Here is a 16689-nt window from a genome sequence, read left to right as displayed (position 1 = left end):
TATATATATGGTGCATACATTGCACGGGAGCTAAATTAGTTGTTTAGTACAATCTAAGTTTTGAATGAACATTTTCAAGAATACCCAATGTTAATTCATATAACCTTTTACGAGTAGATAAAATAAGGGATGATACACAGGGCCGTCTCTGAGATTTTAGGGCCCCGTGCGAAAATTTAAATCGGGGCCCTATATAGTACTGCTCTAATTATAATTTAACTGATACTATATAATTTTAAGTTGATATACGTGAACTTATAACTTTTTTTAATCCCAAATTTTAAAAATCATCTTTTTTTATGTCATCTTAAAATTTGTTTTGAGGTTATGTGAAAGTCGATTTTCTTTTACCGTTCTCATCTGAAAGGATGTTATTGGCTATTCTTGGAGCAACTGGTTTTCATTTCCATTATAAAAGGGGACATATCATATTATCAACATCCAAATGAAAAAAAATCTTATTTTTATATTTTAAATTATTTATTAGAAAATAATAGTTTTTTATTAGTATTTATTAGTTGAAGACTTGAAGTGAGTATTAATTGGGTGTAGAAATACACATGGAGAATCCAGCAAAAAAAACAAATTAACATAAAAATAAGGTGGAATAAAGGAGTGTGCATAAAGGATATTGCTCAAATTATTAAAGTTCCAATCAGTAGGAATCGAGCACGTGATTCAATGCTACCTCAAAAGTTTCCTAGAAAAAATACCACTAAACCACACAGCACAGTATATGTTTGTATGTACTCTCAAAATACTCTTATATAAACTTTCTTTTTTTGTTGGGCTCGCAAAGACCAATTTTGGGCTAAAATTTTGGGGGCCCTGTGCAGCTGCACGGGCCGCACACCCTCAAAGACGGGCCTGATGATACACATACACATTGTGTATAGAATTCCATAACAAACCAATAGCAAGTGGACACGTGGCAAACCATAGTTAGTTAGGTTTGATTAATTTAGGGTTAGGTTAGTCATATAGCAAATGTAGTTAACTAATTAACTAGTTAACATCATTATGGTTAGTTTTTTTTTATATTTGATTTATTTTCTACATTTAGCATTTAGATTTAGTATTATCAACGAATTTAGGGATTAATTAAACGACTTTCAAAATTAGCCTAAATATTTGAAAATTATTCAATTTCGTCAAACATTTGCCCCTTATTTAATTCGATTTGTCTAACCCTAATTCAAACAACTTAATCAAATTGATGAACTCTAAGTCAATTAATCAAAATTTGATCAATCAATTGATGAACCCTAACTTAATTCATTAATCAATTCCTAATTCAATTCTATTAATAAAATTGATGAACCCTAGCTTATACAATTAATCAAAATCGTTCAAAATAGAGACTAACTCAAGATCGGTCTAAATTTAGCCCTAATTCGATTAATCAGAAAAATCGATCAATCAATTGATGATAAACCCTAATTCAATTCGTCAAATTGGATGAACCTTAATTTAATTCGATTTTTTTATCAGTAATGATGAATCCTAATTCAATTTTTGGGTGAATTACCGAATGTTAATTTGATGCAAAATCTAGGAACATACGTAAATTCACATGACCACCAACTTCTCTCACCAAAATGTGAAAGTTTTTAGCCCTAATTCCACACTAACCTATGCCCCTAATTAAATTTTTATGCGTGTTTGAGAACATGGTCTAAACAATTTAGCATCGTAATTAACGTCGGTTATTAATGCAAAATTCGAAACATAGAACATGGTCTAAACAATTTATCATGTTCATACTACAAGATAAAGAAAATTTACTCATGAGTGCACTAAATTTGTACAAAATCACAAAATGGTGATCAATGTGATTTAATTGCCTATTAAGAAAAAAAAACATTTTTGGAAATGTGTTATGTGTATCAATTCATGATAATAAAATAAATGTTCTACGTAAGTTGTAACTATAAATACACCATTTCTTAAGTTGAAAAAATCATCAACCAAAACAATAATACACAAATTAATTGAAACAATTAACACACAATTAAAAAAATGAAGGCTCCTTCTTCAATCATCTTACTTTCCTTTGTCCTTGTAATCTTCCTTTCATGTGCCTCAAGCATTGACGCAATTGTTGGTGGATGGAAACCCGTCAAAAGCGTCATTGATCCTCACCTAGTCGACATTGCTCGATTTGCGGTGCTAGAAAACAATAAGAAGATCGGGAAGTCATTGGAATTGGTGAAGATCAACAAGAGTGAATATCAAGTGGTTAATGGATTTCAATATCGTCTTATCGTTGACGCGAAAACCGAGGGTAAAACAAAATCTTATCAAGCAACTGTTGTTGAATCAGGGAAAAAGTTGGAGTTGATAAGCTTTATTGCTCTGCTACGTATTACTCCCTCCTATTCCCGATAATCTTCCCTATTCATGGGTGGCACGAAAATTAAGGGTGTTTGAATTAAATAAGTTAAAGTATTGTGGTGGGGTGAGATAATTGGAAAGAGGGAAGGTATTGTGGGGTATTATTGTGGGGGTGAGGTGATTAAAATAAGTATTGTTGTGGGGTAAGGTGATTAAAATAAGATAAAGTATGGGTATTGTGGGGTATTGTTGTGGGGTGAGTTGATTAAAATAAGTATAAAACTTTACTAAATAAGGAAAGAGGGAAGATATTGTGAATAGATGAAAAAGGAAATAAGGACGGTTATGTAGAATAGGAGGGAGTACTAATTAGTTTAGTTTTGACGATGTTGGTAGTTTCATAGTCACATTGTTATGTTATACTTCCTCTCATCCAGACCAAAGGTTACAGTTGCTTTATCACACTTGTCGAGACACGTTTTGTAACGTGCATATCTTTAATTACACATTATTAAAAATTATAAAAATTTGATATTCTTATAGCATTCATGACGATAAATCAAACAAGATCTCACATGACTATATTTTGTCTTATAGATTAAGAATAATATCAAAGATTCTCTACGACCATGAATAGTGCCAAAAAGCAACTGTAACCTTTGGTCTGGATGGGAGGGAGTATGTGTTTTGATGCAGAAAGTTTTGGTTTGCTCAAATAATAATCTTATTTCGAAATTATTCACCTTTGTGTTTCATGTTTTTACGGTAGATTGATTTGTTTATCTACACACCTTATTCTAAATGTCCCCAAGGCTGTTTACTGTTCAAATGAACAGTGCAATACGACGCTCCCTACTGTCGTTTTGGCTTTGGTCTTTTCTCTGCGTTGGGCTACTTATGTGGGCCTTTTTCTTTCCACTATTTTCTCACATTTGCTTGCTCTCTTCGGTAATCCCCACACAAATACGACGGTCTCTCTCTTTATCTTTCTCTGTGTTCCCTTTCTCCTCTCATCACCACAAAAATAATTGAGGAAAGCCCAAATTTTAGGGTTCTTCGCTCGACTCTCAACTCACACTCAGAAATGCTACATCAATAATGGCTGAAATTCAAGCTTTCTATTTATGTATTCTGAACCTTTCGTTGTGTTACAAATCATTGAGTCACTGATCAACGATTCTTCATTGAACTCAATTCCATGGAAAACCAATTTTGTAGGTGCGTACGTTTCTATATTTTGTCGATTCTTTACATTTTGCTTCGTTGGTATTTTTAATCAAAAGTTTAAATCTTAATTTCATGATGGATTAAAAAGATTACATCTGATCAGATGTGTTTTAGTCCCAATCTTTGTTGGGTTCTCTTGTTTAAGTGATGATATAATTACTCCATATATATGATAGTGTAATTTGCAAAATTTGGGTTAAATCTTTCAAATAATCTGCGTTTAAATCATGTTACTAGGAGTATTAATTAATTTCTATTTTACTTGAGAAATTTGGAATCTTTTTTCTGATTAGTGGTCGAAAACTTTCGGTTTCCAATTTTATTAGCTACTATATGTTGCCTGACTCATGCACGGGAGTGTCCATTATTTGGAGTTTTAGAAGCTTAGAACAACATAACTATTTTTGCTTCTTTGTATCATTATACATAGTCGGTACATTTTGATAGGGTTAGATTTTGAGATTTACAATTAATTTACTTATGATTATTTGCTATAGTTATCCTTATATGACAATGTAAATGCGAATTAGTGATAATACTCCGTATATGATATTGTAATTTGCATAATTGCTGGTTTGTTATTATACACTTAATTGATCGCCGTTGACATCTCAGGCCATTTATCAGAGACTAGAGACTGCGGGTCTATTGCAGTTAAAGACCGTGGATTGTCATTAATCTCGCATTACAAAATACAAACCACGGTCCACACGTGGCGGGAACCTGACTGCAGAGGATGATAATGACATTGGATTTGATAATGATAACGGTGATATTAGATAATGAAGAAGAAGAAGAATGTGGGTAGTAGATTCGCAAAGATGGCATTAGATGATAAAAAAATAATTTAGTGGGAGTTTAATTGAGACTAACAAGAGTAATTATAAGGAAGATCCTCAGTTTATTTCTCTTAAGGGATCCTCCTCCTACAAATCTACAATGCTGCTACGTAAATTACTGCTCCAATCTCTTTAAAACGATTAGTTTGTTGTCAATCATCGTCTTAAGTTTTTGGTTAAGGAAGTCGTTTCACATTTGTTCATTTACTGTTTGTATTTTTAGTTTGATTTTGGTTGTTTTCTGACTTTGGTGCTAACAATCTAATGACTTTTGCAAGAAATTTGCCTTCTCTTTTCTTTTACCTGATATTATACAATATTACAACATGTGAAGTTTAACTTCATAATTATGTGATTTTTACTCTAATTTGTTTACCACTAAAACTTAGGAGAGACGGTCTCTCACTAAGTTATTGAGAGATCAATCTTTCGTACCCTTTTATTTGTATTTCGTACCCTTTTTATTGTTGATCGTGACATAGTAATTTCGTACCTATTTACATAATAGATGTACCCATTTTATCATTAATCGTGATTTGTATCTATTTTATTACCTTCAGTACCACTTTTTCTTAAAATTGTTCAATGGTCTCTCAATAAAGCTTATTAAGAGACCGTCTCTCAGGAGACCTACTCTTTGTTTACCATAATTTCCCCTCCTTCTTCCCTCTTCGTCCCCACTGCTAATTCTGTACTTTTTTCAATTACAAATGTTGTTGCGTTGTATTCTCATGCTTGATTTAATTTTTAGGAAACAATGGGGACAAAAACAATAAGAGTTACAAAAAGGGCAAGAGGAGGAAGAAGATTAGAGTTTGCAGTAACGTCAAGACAACGACGAACAGACAATTGTTTATCAAGATCACTATATTAGAAAGGTATTAAACCTGTATCATATACATTAACTCCACCTCACACTATCATCAAGATCTTACTCCCCTTTTGATTTGATTCAGGTGCTTTTTTTTCCAGCTTAATTTTGATGGGTGGTTGCCCTTCACTTGATTTAGCCATTATTATCTGTTAAGGTTTTCTTTTTCTTGAATTCACCGAGGAGTTTGTTTTAATTGAAGCGGGTGTTACCTTATTTGTTCTATGTGTGTATATGTAAGGTATAGTGTCTTTGAACGGAAACAATGGATGAGGGTTAGGAAGGTTCTTTGGCAACGAAAATAACGATGTTAAAAAAAAACCGATGGGTTTTGATAAATTTTTCAATTTTATGGTTGATTTATGATAGATTTCCGCTTATTTGTGAGTTTTGCTTATGATTCACAATATCAAGAGCTTCCTCAAGAAAAGCACGAAGACTAAGAGCCCGTCAATTAAATCACTTTTCGGTGTGTTTAAACATGTTTATTAAAGTGGTGTTTGTTTTACTCTTTTACTCTATGCCCAATTTGTGTTTCATGCTCTGATGATTCTCTGGAGTCCTGTTAAAATGTTTTGACATGCAATTTACAGTAGATATGGAAACTTTGGGGTTAACATAAGAGATACAAAGTACAATATTTGCTTTTACAGTTACACTTGAATAGAAGACGAGTTGAACTTGAATAGAAGAGCAAAAGACTTGAATAGAGAGGGATAAAACGATAAATAAGTGCAGGAGATGGAGAGGAGGAAGGAAAAGGAAATGCGTGTAATAAGTGAAAACAAAAGGGAGAAGAAGGGGGGGGTCTGAACAAAAGCGAGGGAGACGAATAGGTATGGAGGAAAAGAAAATAAGTGAATATGTGGCGAAAGAGAGTGAAGGATATGGAGAGGGAGGAGGAGGAGGAGGAGGAGGAGGAGGAAAAGGAAATTAGTCAATATGTGAACAAAAGGATCGATGAGAGATAATGATGGGGAGAGAAACCAAGGGAAGAGATGAATATGTGAACAAACAAGGAGATAAGGAGATGAAGGAGATAGATAAAATGATGAATGATCAAGTTGTCCGCAATAAAAGAACACACACGACAACCAACGAGAGGACAAGATAGCGAGTTCATCATTTAACAGCCTAATTTTTTATTTGCTTATGAATAATTGAGATTATATGATATGCTAAATGATTGCTTGATAAAAAGAATGATTTTTATAAGTTATTTCAAGTTATCTTGGTTTGATGGTTTGTTAGTGTTGCTGGGCAGGTGACTACAAAGGCCAAGTAAAGAGGAAAGAGAGGCATCAAAATGGGGAGACCGAAAGCCTGAAGATAGACGAGCTAGGCTTAGAAGATTAGGCTTCTTTAGAGCAAGTAATTTACTCTCCACTTAGTCTACATTACTTACAACAGAATTCAAGATGACGTGATTCGCTGGCACGTGTCACGATGAAGGATTGCAAGCACGTGATTCGTTAGCCGATGAAAGAACTTATATATTAGTATTAGTATGAATAGGCATTACACAGATTTGCGTGAACAACTTTCATTTGTGTTTTAAGACATCGAGTTATCCTGGCCAAGATGACTTGATTTTATAACTGTAACTACCCATTAATTATTGAAACTCCTTAGAGAAATGGGAAAATTGTTGAATTTCTGTTTAAATCTTATTTTCCGTCCTACGGTCCCGGTTGGTTCCTATCGCCACGGTTAGTTCTTATTGTCATAAGTCAGTATTCATCCACTACTTGCAAATAGAGATTGCTTCGTACCCAATTTTAAGTAGTATGAAATAGTTATTTTTTTTAATGAATTAAAGTTTGCCATACGAAGTTCAAGAGAGGTAATCAAAAGAACTTTGCCAATTAATGGCAAACTACGCCGATTTAAAAATTTTAGGGTATTACACGCGCCGTATCCCAAGATTCTTACAATGTTATCGAACAAAACAAGGCATTTCTAAAAATGCACACTTAGTTACATAAGTAGTTTTTAAGAACTCTTGTTAATTTGATGTTTTGCCAACATTTTTATAAAATTTAGCTACAACATATGAACTACAACTTTTTATGTAATTCACACTTATTTTTTGGTCTCGGACTGGAATTGGAACATGTGCATGTTCACCTATAGTTACTTGTATTGAATTTCAAACTTGAGTTTTTTCGCGCAATGATACAAATCAGGGACTTTCTTCTATTTTTATTCCAATTACGTCAATAAAAAAAGGAATCTCGGGCTTGATAAATGTTTTTCATAGACAAACATCTATAGTGTATACCCCGAGTAGAAATTTGGTAATGATTATGACCTCAAAATTGCGTTTAGAACTTTGATGGAGATGGTCGAAACTCGCAAAGAAAAAAATGATCTTAAATGCGTGTGTTTTTTTGGTAGTGAATCTCGTGATCTTGCTACGGTCAAAAAATCAAACTACGTTGATATAAATATCTTGGGGTATGGCGCGCATCGCGCGCCATACAACAACTAGTAGTAGTAAAAGATTACTCGTATTTCATTAACAATGATAAGTCGTAATTCTATAAACAACGATAAAACCAATCGTAATACAACTAGATAAAAATCAAATAAAGTAATTTTTTTTGAAAACAAGGACTTTTGAACATCTTCAAGAATGGTGATGTTAATTTATACAGAGTACAACCTTTTAAGAGTTGATAACTTGATAAGCATGATAAAGTGAAATTGCCAAAATTTGTTTTGTTTAATTAGAGACATAAGCATGATAAAGTTGGGCTAGTTCGCCATTTGACTTAAGGTTACTTTTGGAAGTTGGGCCATATAATTCAATCCTTTCGAGTGGCTTATTTTGGCCCATATCAAACAATGGAGACATTTGAAAGTAATGAAACACGAGTCTCATTTTAATTATGCCATATATTTTATTTATTTGTTTACATTTTTTATTTATTGTTATGAGTATTTTTTTTTTGAGAGATTTTTTTTTTGAGTATTTTGATTAAATTAAAATAAATTATTGAGACGGAGGGAGAATTACATTACAGTATCTTATTTAACTCAAAAAGGCTAAAAAAAAGTTAATACTTCGTAATAACTTGAGCAAATTTTAAGAAGGTTGAAATAAGACTATTAGATATGTAATCACAAGTATAAATGAGTGAGTGTTCATCCAGCTTCCTATATATGATCTTAATGTGAAATTATGGTTCTAACATTTTTGAATTAATGTCTTTTTAACGTTTATCCTTAGGCACACAATAAGAAGTTAAAGCCCTGTTTGGTAAAACTAGCTAAAAAGTTACCTGAAATTTGAAAAGGTACCTAAAATCTGAAAAGTTAACTGAAACCTGAAATGGTAACTGATAAGGTAATTGATTATAAAAAACAATGTTTGGCAAGTACTACCTAAAAAGGTAGCTGATTTTTGGTAAAATGACGTAAAAGAATATGATAATTATTAATATTATAGATTGAAAGGGTAATAAATGAAAAATAATTTATTCCAGGTATCTGAAATCTCAAATGCTACTCTAGGTAGCATTTCATTTCAGGTAGCTTATTTGACCAAATAAGTTACTTACCAAACACGTGAAAAAAAACCAGGTAGTTGAAATTTTGCTCAAATAAGCTACCTGAAGTGTCGTGCCAAACGGAGCCTAATTAGAGGAAGATATACAAATTATTTCATCAATCCCCCAACTACTAAGAGGATAAAAATTCTCTTAGTCTTTCATCCAAAAAACATCTAACTAAATAAGGTAACAAGTAAATTTTGTTTTCATTACATTATTATCTTTTCAATTAATATATTCTTATAATTAAACTCTAATCTTTTAATTAAAATTCATAGTTATGAATTTTTCATTAAAATCCATAATTTATTATGCAATCATTTCCATTTTCATAAATATTATTCTTTATCAGTTACACTCTAAAATTACGTAAACCTACTTCTTATGCAGTCTTTAACATAATTATTGTCATCACTTACACCTTAAAATTACGTAAATCTGTTTCTTATATTATCCTTCATCAGTTACACTCTAAATATGGTGTATATTTTAAAGGACGTAACAATTCTAATGATTTTTTTTTAATTAAAAAAAATATATTAGTCTACTTATTAATAAATCGTCTTTTTAAGTGCGTGGTATATTGTTTTTACCTGGGTTTTTACAAGGTTTATATGCGTTTTAATTACATTAAATTTTTACATCACTTAATTGTAATTTAATGTCATAAATTAGTTTCATGCAATGATATAGTATTATATAGCTAATTTTTATAGTAAAGTAATATAAAAATGGTTTAAGACAAAAATAAATAAACTTTCATTTTCTACCTCTTACTAAGATTATATTAGTACATTATAACATTAAAGGTACAGTTAATTTATGCAATTAATTTAATGAGAATGTCTATTTATAAAACAAAACTAAAAAATACCGTGCTGTAGCACGAGGATCTACACTAGTAATATTATTATACAATTACATTTATCAACAGAATAACCTCAAGTGAGAACTTAAATATACAATAAAATTAGAGAAATTGCAAAATGAGATAGTCAACTTGTAGAGAACCTTTGTAGCAAAAAAAGGAAAATAGAACTATGAAAAAAATTGTGGTTATTAAAACAACTAGTAATAGTATCTCCTATTTATGGTATATAATTAATACTTGTATGATATGGTGCGAGGACCAATACAGAACACTTCACTTCAGCAAAAAAATTGAGTGACATCTTATTCTTTTAGTAGAAGGGAGATGTGTTAAGTTACTTTCTAAAGTAATCATTATTGCATTATGAAAAAATTAGCAACTTATAGTTTATAGTTTAATACCAATTCTATTTTATTATAATGAAAAAAAATCATAATTTTGAATTTAATTAAAAGATTAGAGTATAATTATAATTATAATAAAATTATATTTTAAGGAAAATATAAATAGTTTATTAAAAGAAATGTTTAATTGTTTCCTTTAATAAGACAAATGCATTTTGGAGGGAAAACTAAGAGACTTTTTATTCTCTTAGTAGTAGGAGAGATTTTGTAACATCCTGACCTAAGAAAACCGTACATTCGCATGGAACGTTACTAATTTTCTATAGGGATGAGCAAATTTAGGTCCGGACGGACCGAAAAAATGGGCCGGACCTGGACCATTTGGTCTGGACCAAACCCGGACCGAATTATTTTTGTCCGGTCCCCGACCCTTATTTTTCAAGTTCTGGTCTTCGGCCCGGTCCGGTCTAAAACCGGTTAATTTAGGTCCAGACCGAATGGACCAAATTTCATATTTTTTAAGACTAATCATTAAAATATTATAAAATTAACATTTTATTTTAAAAGACATTATAAATTTGTATTATCAATGATTTTCATAAAAAGAGTCGTCTAATTATTTACTAATCAATAAATGCATTTTATTTAGCGGAATTAAAATGTAATTATCGTATACGAAATATAGAAAAACTAGTTTTAGGTTTATTTCGGTCCAAGACCGGATCAGACCAAATATTTCGAGTTTGGTCCGGTCTAACTCCGAAAGTTTAGGTCAAATTTTCGGTCTACTAAATTTTTATTTTTGGTATTCGATCCGGTTTTAAACCGATGTTCAGCCCTAATTCTACCACCTGATTACCCCACATCCTAATCACGAAACAACCAAACCTAATCCAACTCCAACTTAACTTTCCGAATGACCCGTTTACCAGATCCGCAAAAAAATGTTGTTTGATGACGACTTGATCCATTTTGTTAGGAAGAGCGTGGACATTTACCAGAAGCCGAGTATTGAGCATCTCTAGCCACAAAACAACTCCAAACATCTAAAACCTCAAACAACAACAACAATGGCGGCCGCGGCGATAAGGAGCGCAATCCTGAAACAGGTTCGGATCCCAGTATCCTCAAACCCTAACTCTTCATTCTCACTTTCGTCTGCCGTCAACAACCTCGTATTCAACCGACATCTGTCGACTTCCGAGGATGTACGAGGTTCCTTTCTCGACAAATCCGAGGTCACTGATCGTGTGGTTTCTGTTGTCAAAAACTTCCAGAAAACCGATCCTTCTAAGGTCCTTTGTTTTTATCCCTCTTCTGTTTCGATTGTTTCGTCGTAATTTTCATCTTAGGTCATTTGGAAACGGTCTTTTTATGTTGTTAGTTTTAGTAACTTTAAGTCAATGTTTTGTTTTATACTCCCTCCGTCCCGATTATTTGTTTACTTTTGACTAAAATAACCTTGGCTATGAATATAAAGGTAAACAAATGATTGAGACGGAAATAGTAAGTGATTGTGCCTTTTATGTTATAGGTTTGATGATTTGAGCCAATTAAATCAAATTGTGATATTTGTTTTTTTTGTGAACCATTGATTAAATTGGATTAATTTGAGTTTTGACGTTTTCTAGATCAGTACTCCCGCTAACCATTTTTAAAGATCCTACATTCCCTTCTGAATGGGTATTTAGTCAAATGTAAACAAATGATTGAGACGGAGGAAGTCCTCCGTAGTAGGCTTAAGAATTAAGGAGTTTGATAATATTTGTGGGAAATGAGATTTGAGAAAAGATGTGGGGTTAGAAATCGTAATGGCCAAATAAACACACAAAGGATGGTCAAAGATAATTGTTGCGATTGGCATCGTGGAACTGCTAATCATTGATGGGAATATAGGATGGTCCTTTGAGATAGAGTATATTTTCGTTTGACGGTTTTGGCCAGTTTTGTTGGTTATGTTACTTAATTGATATAGGTTGAAAATAGTACTTCCCCCTAACCATCCATCAATAATTAGGCATAAGAATTAAGGAGGTCGATGATATTGGTGGAAATGAAATCTGAGAAACGATGCGGGGTTGGTAATGGCCATAGATAATGCACAAACAATGGTTAGAGGGAGTAACATATTTAATTGTTGTGGTTGGCGTCGTGGAAATGCTAAACATTGATGGGATAGTCCTTTGTGTTGGATTATATTGTCGTTTGTTGGTTGTGGGAAGTTTCGTTGGTTTCATTTCATATTGATATTGGCTGAGTATAGTTTGCTGTTGATTCTTTAGTTTAGCATTTTGAGGTAGGACATGAACTTGAAGGAGAGAACTTTGCCTATTGTGGAAGGAGAGGTGGATTCCTTTTTAAAGATGAATTATCCCGTCGGATTATTGAAGGGCTAACAAACCCAACATATATTATCGTACTCGTTCGTCTAAGCCAGTGGAGGTGTAATGGTTAGTAGCACAGCACATGTACGATGTTTTGTTTTCCCGGTCTTTGTTTTTCTCTCAATACCAACTCCCCATCTCCTCCAGGAATGCTGTTGCTTCCACCATATTTTTATTTTCCGTATGGTTGTCAATTGGGGGTGTTCTTCCATTATTATCTTCCGGACCAGGAGAAAGGACGTGTTTAGTGAAGTTGGATGAAAAATTTTGTGGGCTTTATAGTCATTCTGTAGTTATTTCACAGACTGAGTGTGCTTGATTTTCATAAGTCACATCTTCCTAGGACAATTTCTATTTGTTAGGCTCTTATGATAAGGGACCTGGGACGATTTCCCTTTATTCAGTAGTACTTTTGCTTGTTTGCTGTTCTTTTGGGTTACTGTATATTAGGCTGCTTCTAGTGACGATGATTTATATAGCACTTTTATTTTCCAAAGTTGGTTGATGTTGTTTTTGGATGTGAAGTATATCCCTCTTCCAGGATTGGGTTATAAGGGATGTGCTTAGGGAAGAAGGTGAAATTTTGTGGTTCTTATTGCTTGCTTTTATTTAATGCAGACTAAAGAAAATATACGTGAGGTCATAGTACAGAGGTTCAGCGTGACCAGAACAATTACTGGACCCTTAAAAATTGCCTTATAGATGACATGTCTGATTTGAGTGTAATTAACCCTTGTGAGTTGCCTTAAGATGACATGCAATTTGAATATGCTAGACTCCTAATAAGTTCCGACTGGTGACTTCGTATTTATGAATTCTTATATAGGTAATATGATTTCTAAATGCCTATTTCTATATATGATGCACTTTCAAGCTTTATTTTATTTCCTTTTTTGTTATCGAATCATCTTATACGCTCATATGGTTAGCGCTACTTTATGTTGTGCTCCATATTCAATTTTCTTCCTTAGCCTTGAGTCTTAAAACATCTTCTAATACACAACTACTTTTCCAATTCTGCAAGTGCCCCACAAATAGCGAGCAAAAGGGGGTTAGATATAAAGAGCATTATATATGTGTTAACCAAGTGAGAGGCTATTTCTGGAGGACCTGTGACTTAGTTCAAAAAGCGTCTACGCCAGCCAAATTTCCTGGGGGTGCCTAAGGCACGTAGGATCGAAAAGGCGTATGAGGCCAAACTAGCAGGCACACCAAGGCGCATGAGGCAACATGACTACGCAATTCTACATTTTTCCCCCAATCTTTTAGTTTTTACCCTTCTCTTTTCCCTTTTTATGCTTAATTTTCACATATAAATACATGTTAGCCCTCTTTAAAAACCTTAAAGGGACTATTGTTGCATAAAATTCCAAAATATACATGTTCTTATTGCACCTCGTTTCCACAAGGTCCGCTTTCACCTTTCGCTTTGCGCCTCATCGCCTTGTGACCCCATTGCCTCAAGGTGCCTAGAGCCTTCCCAAACTAAGAGTCTAAGACACATGATGAAAAATATATCAAATGAATGCAACCTCACATTAGTAGAAACCGCTGCCACTTTACTGTCCATTTTACTTTATGTCGCTTTATATCATCATAATTTAGAACCAAAAATGCGCATCTTTGTGATGGGAAAAAATGGCTTATAATTTCTACGTCACCGCGCACTCATTTAGGTATTTGATAAACAGGTCATAGATAGGGGACAATGTAGTAGTCTGTAGATGCTGTCAAAGGCACTTGATATTTATGCTTTTATCTTGGGTAGTAGTAGTCTAAGATAGTCTTTCTAATACAGAATTATTGTTTATCTTTTTTCCCTTGTTTGTCCACAGGTTACACCAAATGCTCACTTCCAGAAAGACCTTGGACTTGATAGTTTGGACACAGTAGAGATTGTCATGGCACTTGAAGAAGAGTTCCGTTTTGAAATCCCAGATAACGAGGCAGACAAAATCAGCTCTATTAACATGGCTGTGGATTTCATTGCATCTCACCCTCAGGCTAAATAGAGGCTCTTTCTCAAAACTTCATCTTACTTCTGGTTATGGCTATTTGAGGGAAATCTTAGGGGCTTATGGCTGTTCAAGCGAAATCTTAGGACCATTAATATTTGACTTGGACACTGTTTTATGTACTCGTTTATGTTGCGCTTAAGAGGATGATGATTTTTTCATTTTCGTGTTAAAGAAGACTGCAACCTTTTGTCAACTCTTCCTTGGGGTATCGAAGATCAAGGTTTTTAATAATCTTTTGTATTTCTTGAATGATAACGAAAATTGAACTCGAGTTTGAGCTTTCATTGTGGTAATCTATACTGTGAAACGGTGTAGCTGATATTTCAATCTTTATTCACAGGACAACGGAATTTTCGGTTCTTAGGGCTTCCAGTGGGGTAATTACTGACTCGTTGAGGGGTAAAAGTTACCCACCGCGTCTAAGAATCATACATTTTCTTTGTATTAGAGACTGATAAATTACTCGCCATCCTTTCAACAACTCCTCGGTTCCTGTATTATCATCGAGTTTCTCATTTTGTTTTCCTTTAGTTTTTAGTTCAGTTAACTAGTAACAATTACCCTTAATATAAAGGGACCAAATCCTTCCTGGGATGTCATTTGATTTGGGTTTTAGCAGAAGCGATGGACCCCCCCAACAATGCATAGGGTTCGATTTTTCAGCATAGGTCGTAGACTATATAAGTTGTTTCCCCAGTCGTTGAGGCGGAGGTGAACTCGCCGTAGTCAAGAGAGTTTGGCGGTGGGCTCGAGAATAGGAATGGGGATGGTGGCCACTTTAGTGATTTTTGTAGTTGTTGTATTAAAGCACGTGGAGTGTGCGAGTGTGTCATTGGTCTTTAGATAGTCCAACCGGTGGGTTAGGGCGGGGGGTGGCAATGGTCATGGTGGGATTTGGTTAGGCTGGTGGTTAGAAAGTGGTTAATGGTGGGTACCGAATTCGATCCGAATTTATGATCCTCGATCCGAATTTTTATAATTTCAAATTATTTTAAGTCCGGAGTTGATGGACCAAATTTGTTATTTTTAGGACTAGTTATTAGTTATTACTGTATAATATTATGGAAAAGAATGAACATTTTATCTTCAAACGCACTATGAATCAATACTATATATTAATTCCAGAAACCAAGGGACTTTAATGTAATTAAAGAAAGTTATACAAATTAATTATACTATATAGTTTTAAATCAATAGCACCGTGTGATGGACCCGATTAAAAGATCTCAAAGCAAATATTATATAGTTTGGGTTAAAATTAAATTATATAGAAGTTTGGTAATTTTCCTAAACATGGTCAATTTCCTTAAAATAAAATAATTAATTAAGATGATCAATTTCCTTAAAATAAAATAATTAATTAAGATGGTCAATTTTAAGGAGACTAAAAGAAACAAGATGCTTGGTAATTTTCCTAAATATTTATAGAAGACTAAAAGAAGTTAATTTCCTTAAAATAAAATAATTAATTAGTATAAACATGCACACTTATGGTATTAATTATTATCATCATAAAATTATATATTAAATTTAAAACCTATGCAATTTTATTAAACTTTATTATAGTTTATTAGATGTATAGAGATGTTAATTATTTAACATACAAAAATATAATATAAAGTAGGTTATAAATAATTCAAGTTAGATTCCATAATATATAATATTGCATAGTTCTTTCGATTTGATTTAATGCATATAATATGTAATATATTTATATAAATATAGAATCCTCTTAAAATTGCAGTATTTCATCAGTAAAGAAAAGAATTGTAGTAACATTGGATATAGTTATATGATAGTAATCACTCATTTGAATAATAAAAGTAACAATATTATCAGCAAAATTAGTGAAAGTGGTAGAAACAACGGGAGTAGTGAAATAATCAATATTAATGCGACAATAGTGAAAGTAACAATAATTACGGCGGGAGTAATGAAATTATCAATATTAATGTTGCAGTAGTGACAGTAACAATAACTACGGCGGGAGTAGTGAAAGTAACAATGATTACGGGCAAGTAGTGAAATGTTATTACTATTGTTTCATTAATAAGAGTAAAATATTAATAACGGGAGTAGTGAATTTGTCTCAAAGTTTATTTCATCGTAATTTTAGGACATATCATAGAAAAATATATTAATGATAAATTTATGAGTTATACAACTTTAAGTAATTTTGTTTAATTAAAAAAAAATTAATGGTAAGTAGAGGTAGCCCGGGCGAAGCCGGGCACCAATACTAGTAAA

The 16689-nt window shown here is 32.9% G+C and overlaps 2 protein-coding genes and 1 long non-coding RNA gene across 4 annotated transcripts; all 3 read left to right on the top strand.

The window, feature by feature from the left end:
• Positions 1-2019: 2019 nt before the first annotated feature.
• On the top strand, positions 2020-2388 carry LOC141655698 (cysteine proteinase inhibitor 5-like). The gene has a single exon (XM_074462763.1). The coding sequence runs from the start codon at positions 2020-2022 to the stop codon at positions 2386-2388; it is 369 nt and encodes a 122-aa protein (XP_074318864.1).
• An 867-nt stretch (positions 2389-3255) lies between these two features.
• LOC141657736 (uncharacterized) lies at positions 3256-6659 on the top strand. 2 transcript variants are annotated; one of them, XR_012548845.1, is made up of 4 exons: positions 3256-3552; positions 4177-4510; positions 5152-5278; positions 6536-6659. It is a non-coding gene; the product is annotated as an uncharacterized LOC141657736 (long non-coding RNA). The 2 variants fall into 2 exon arrangements; XR_012548846.1 differs by having other exon boundaries at positions 3261-3552; positions 4177-4361.
• Positions 6660-10480: 3821 nt separating this feature from the next.
• On the top strand, positions 10481-14735 carry LOC141657740 (acyl carrier protein 2, mitochondrial-like). The gene is made up of 2 exons (XM_074465074.1): positions 10481-11335; positions 14260-14735. The coding sequence occupies exons 1-2, from the start codon at positions 11111-11113 to the stop codon at positions 14434-14436; spliced, it is 402 nt and encodes a 133-aa protein (XP_074321175.1). The 5' UTR covers positions 10481-11110; the 3' UTR covers positions 14437-14735.
• The last annotated feature ends 1954 nt before the right edge of the window (positions 14736-16689 follow it).

The sequence above is a fragment of the Silene latifolia genome, chromosome 5, assembly GCF_048544455.1.
Source record: "Silene latifolia isolate original U9 population chromosome 5, ASM4854445v1, whole genome shotgun sequence".
In the NCBI taxonomy this organism is placed as follows: Eukaryota; Viridiplantae; Streptophyta; class Magnoliopsida; order Caryophyllales; family Caryophyllaceae; genus Silene; species Silene latifolia.
Note: the sequence above shows the minus strand (reverse complement) of the source record. Positions and strands in the feature narration are given on the sequence as shown.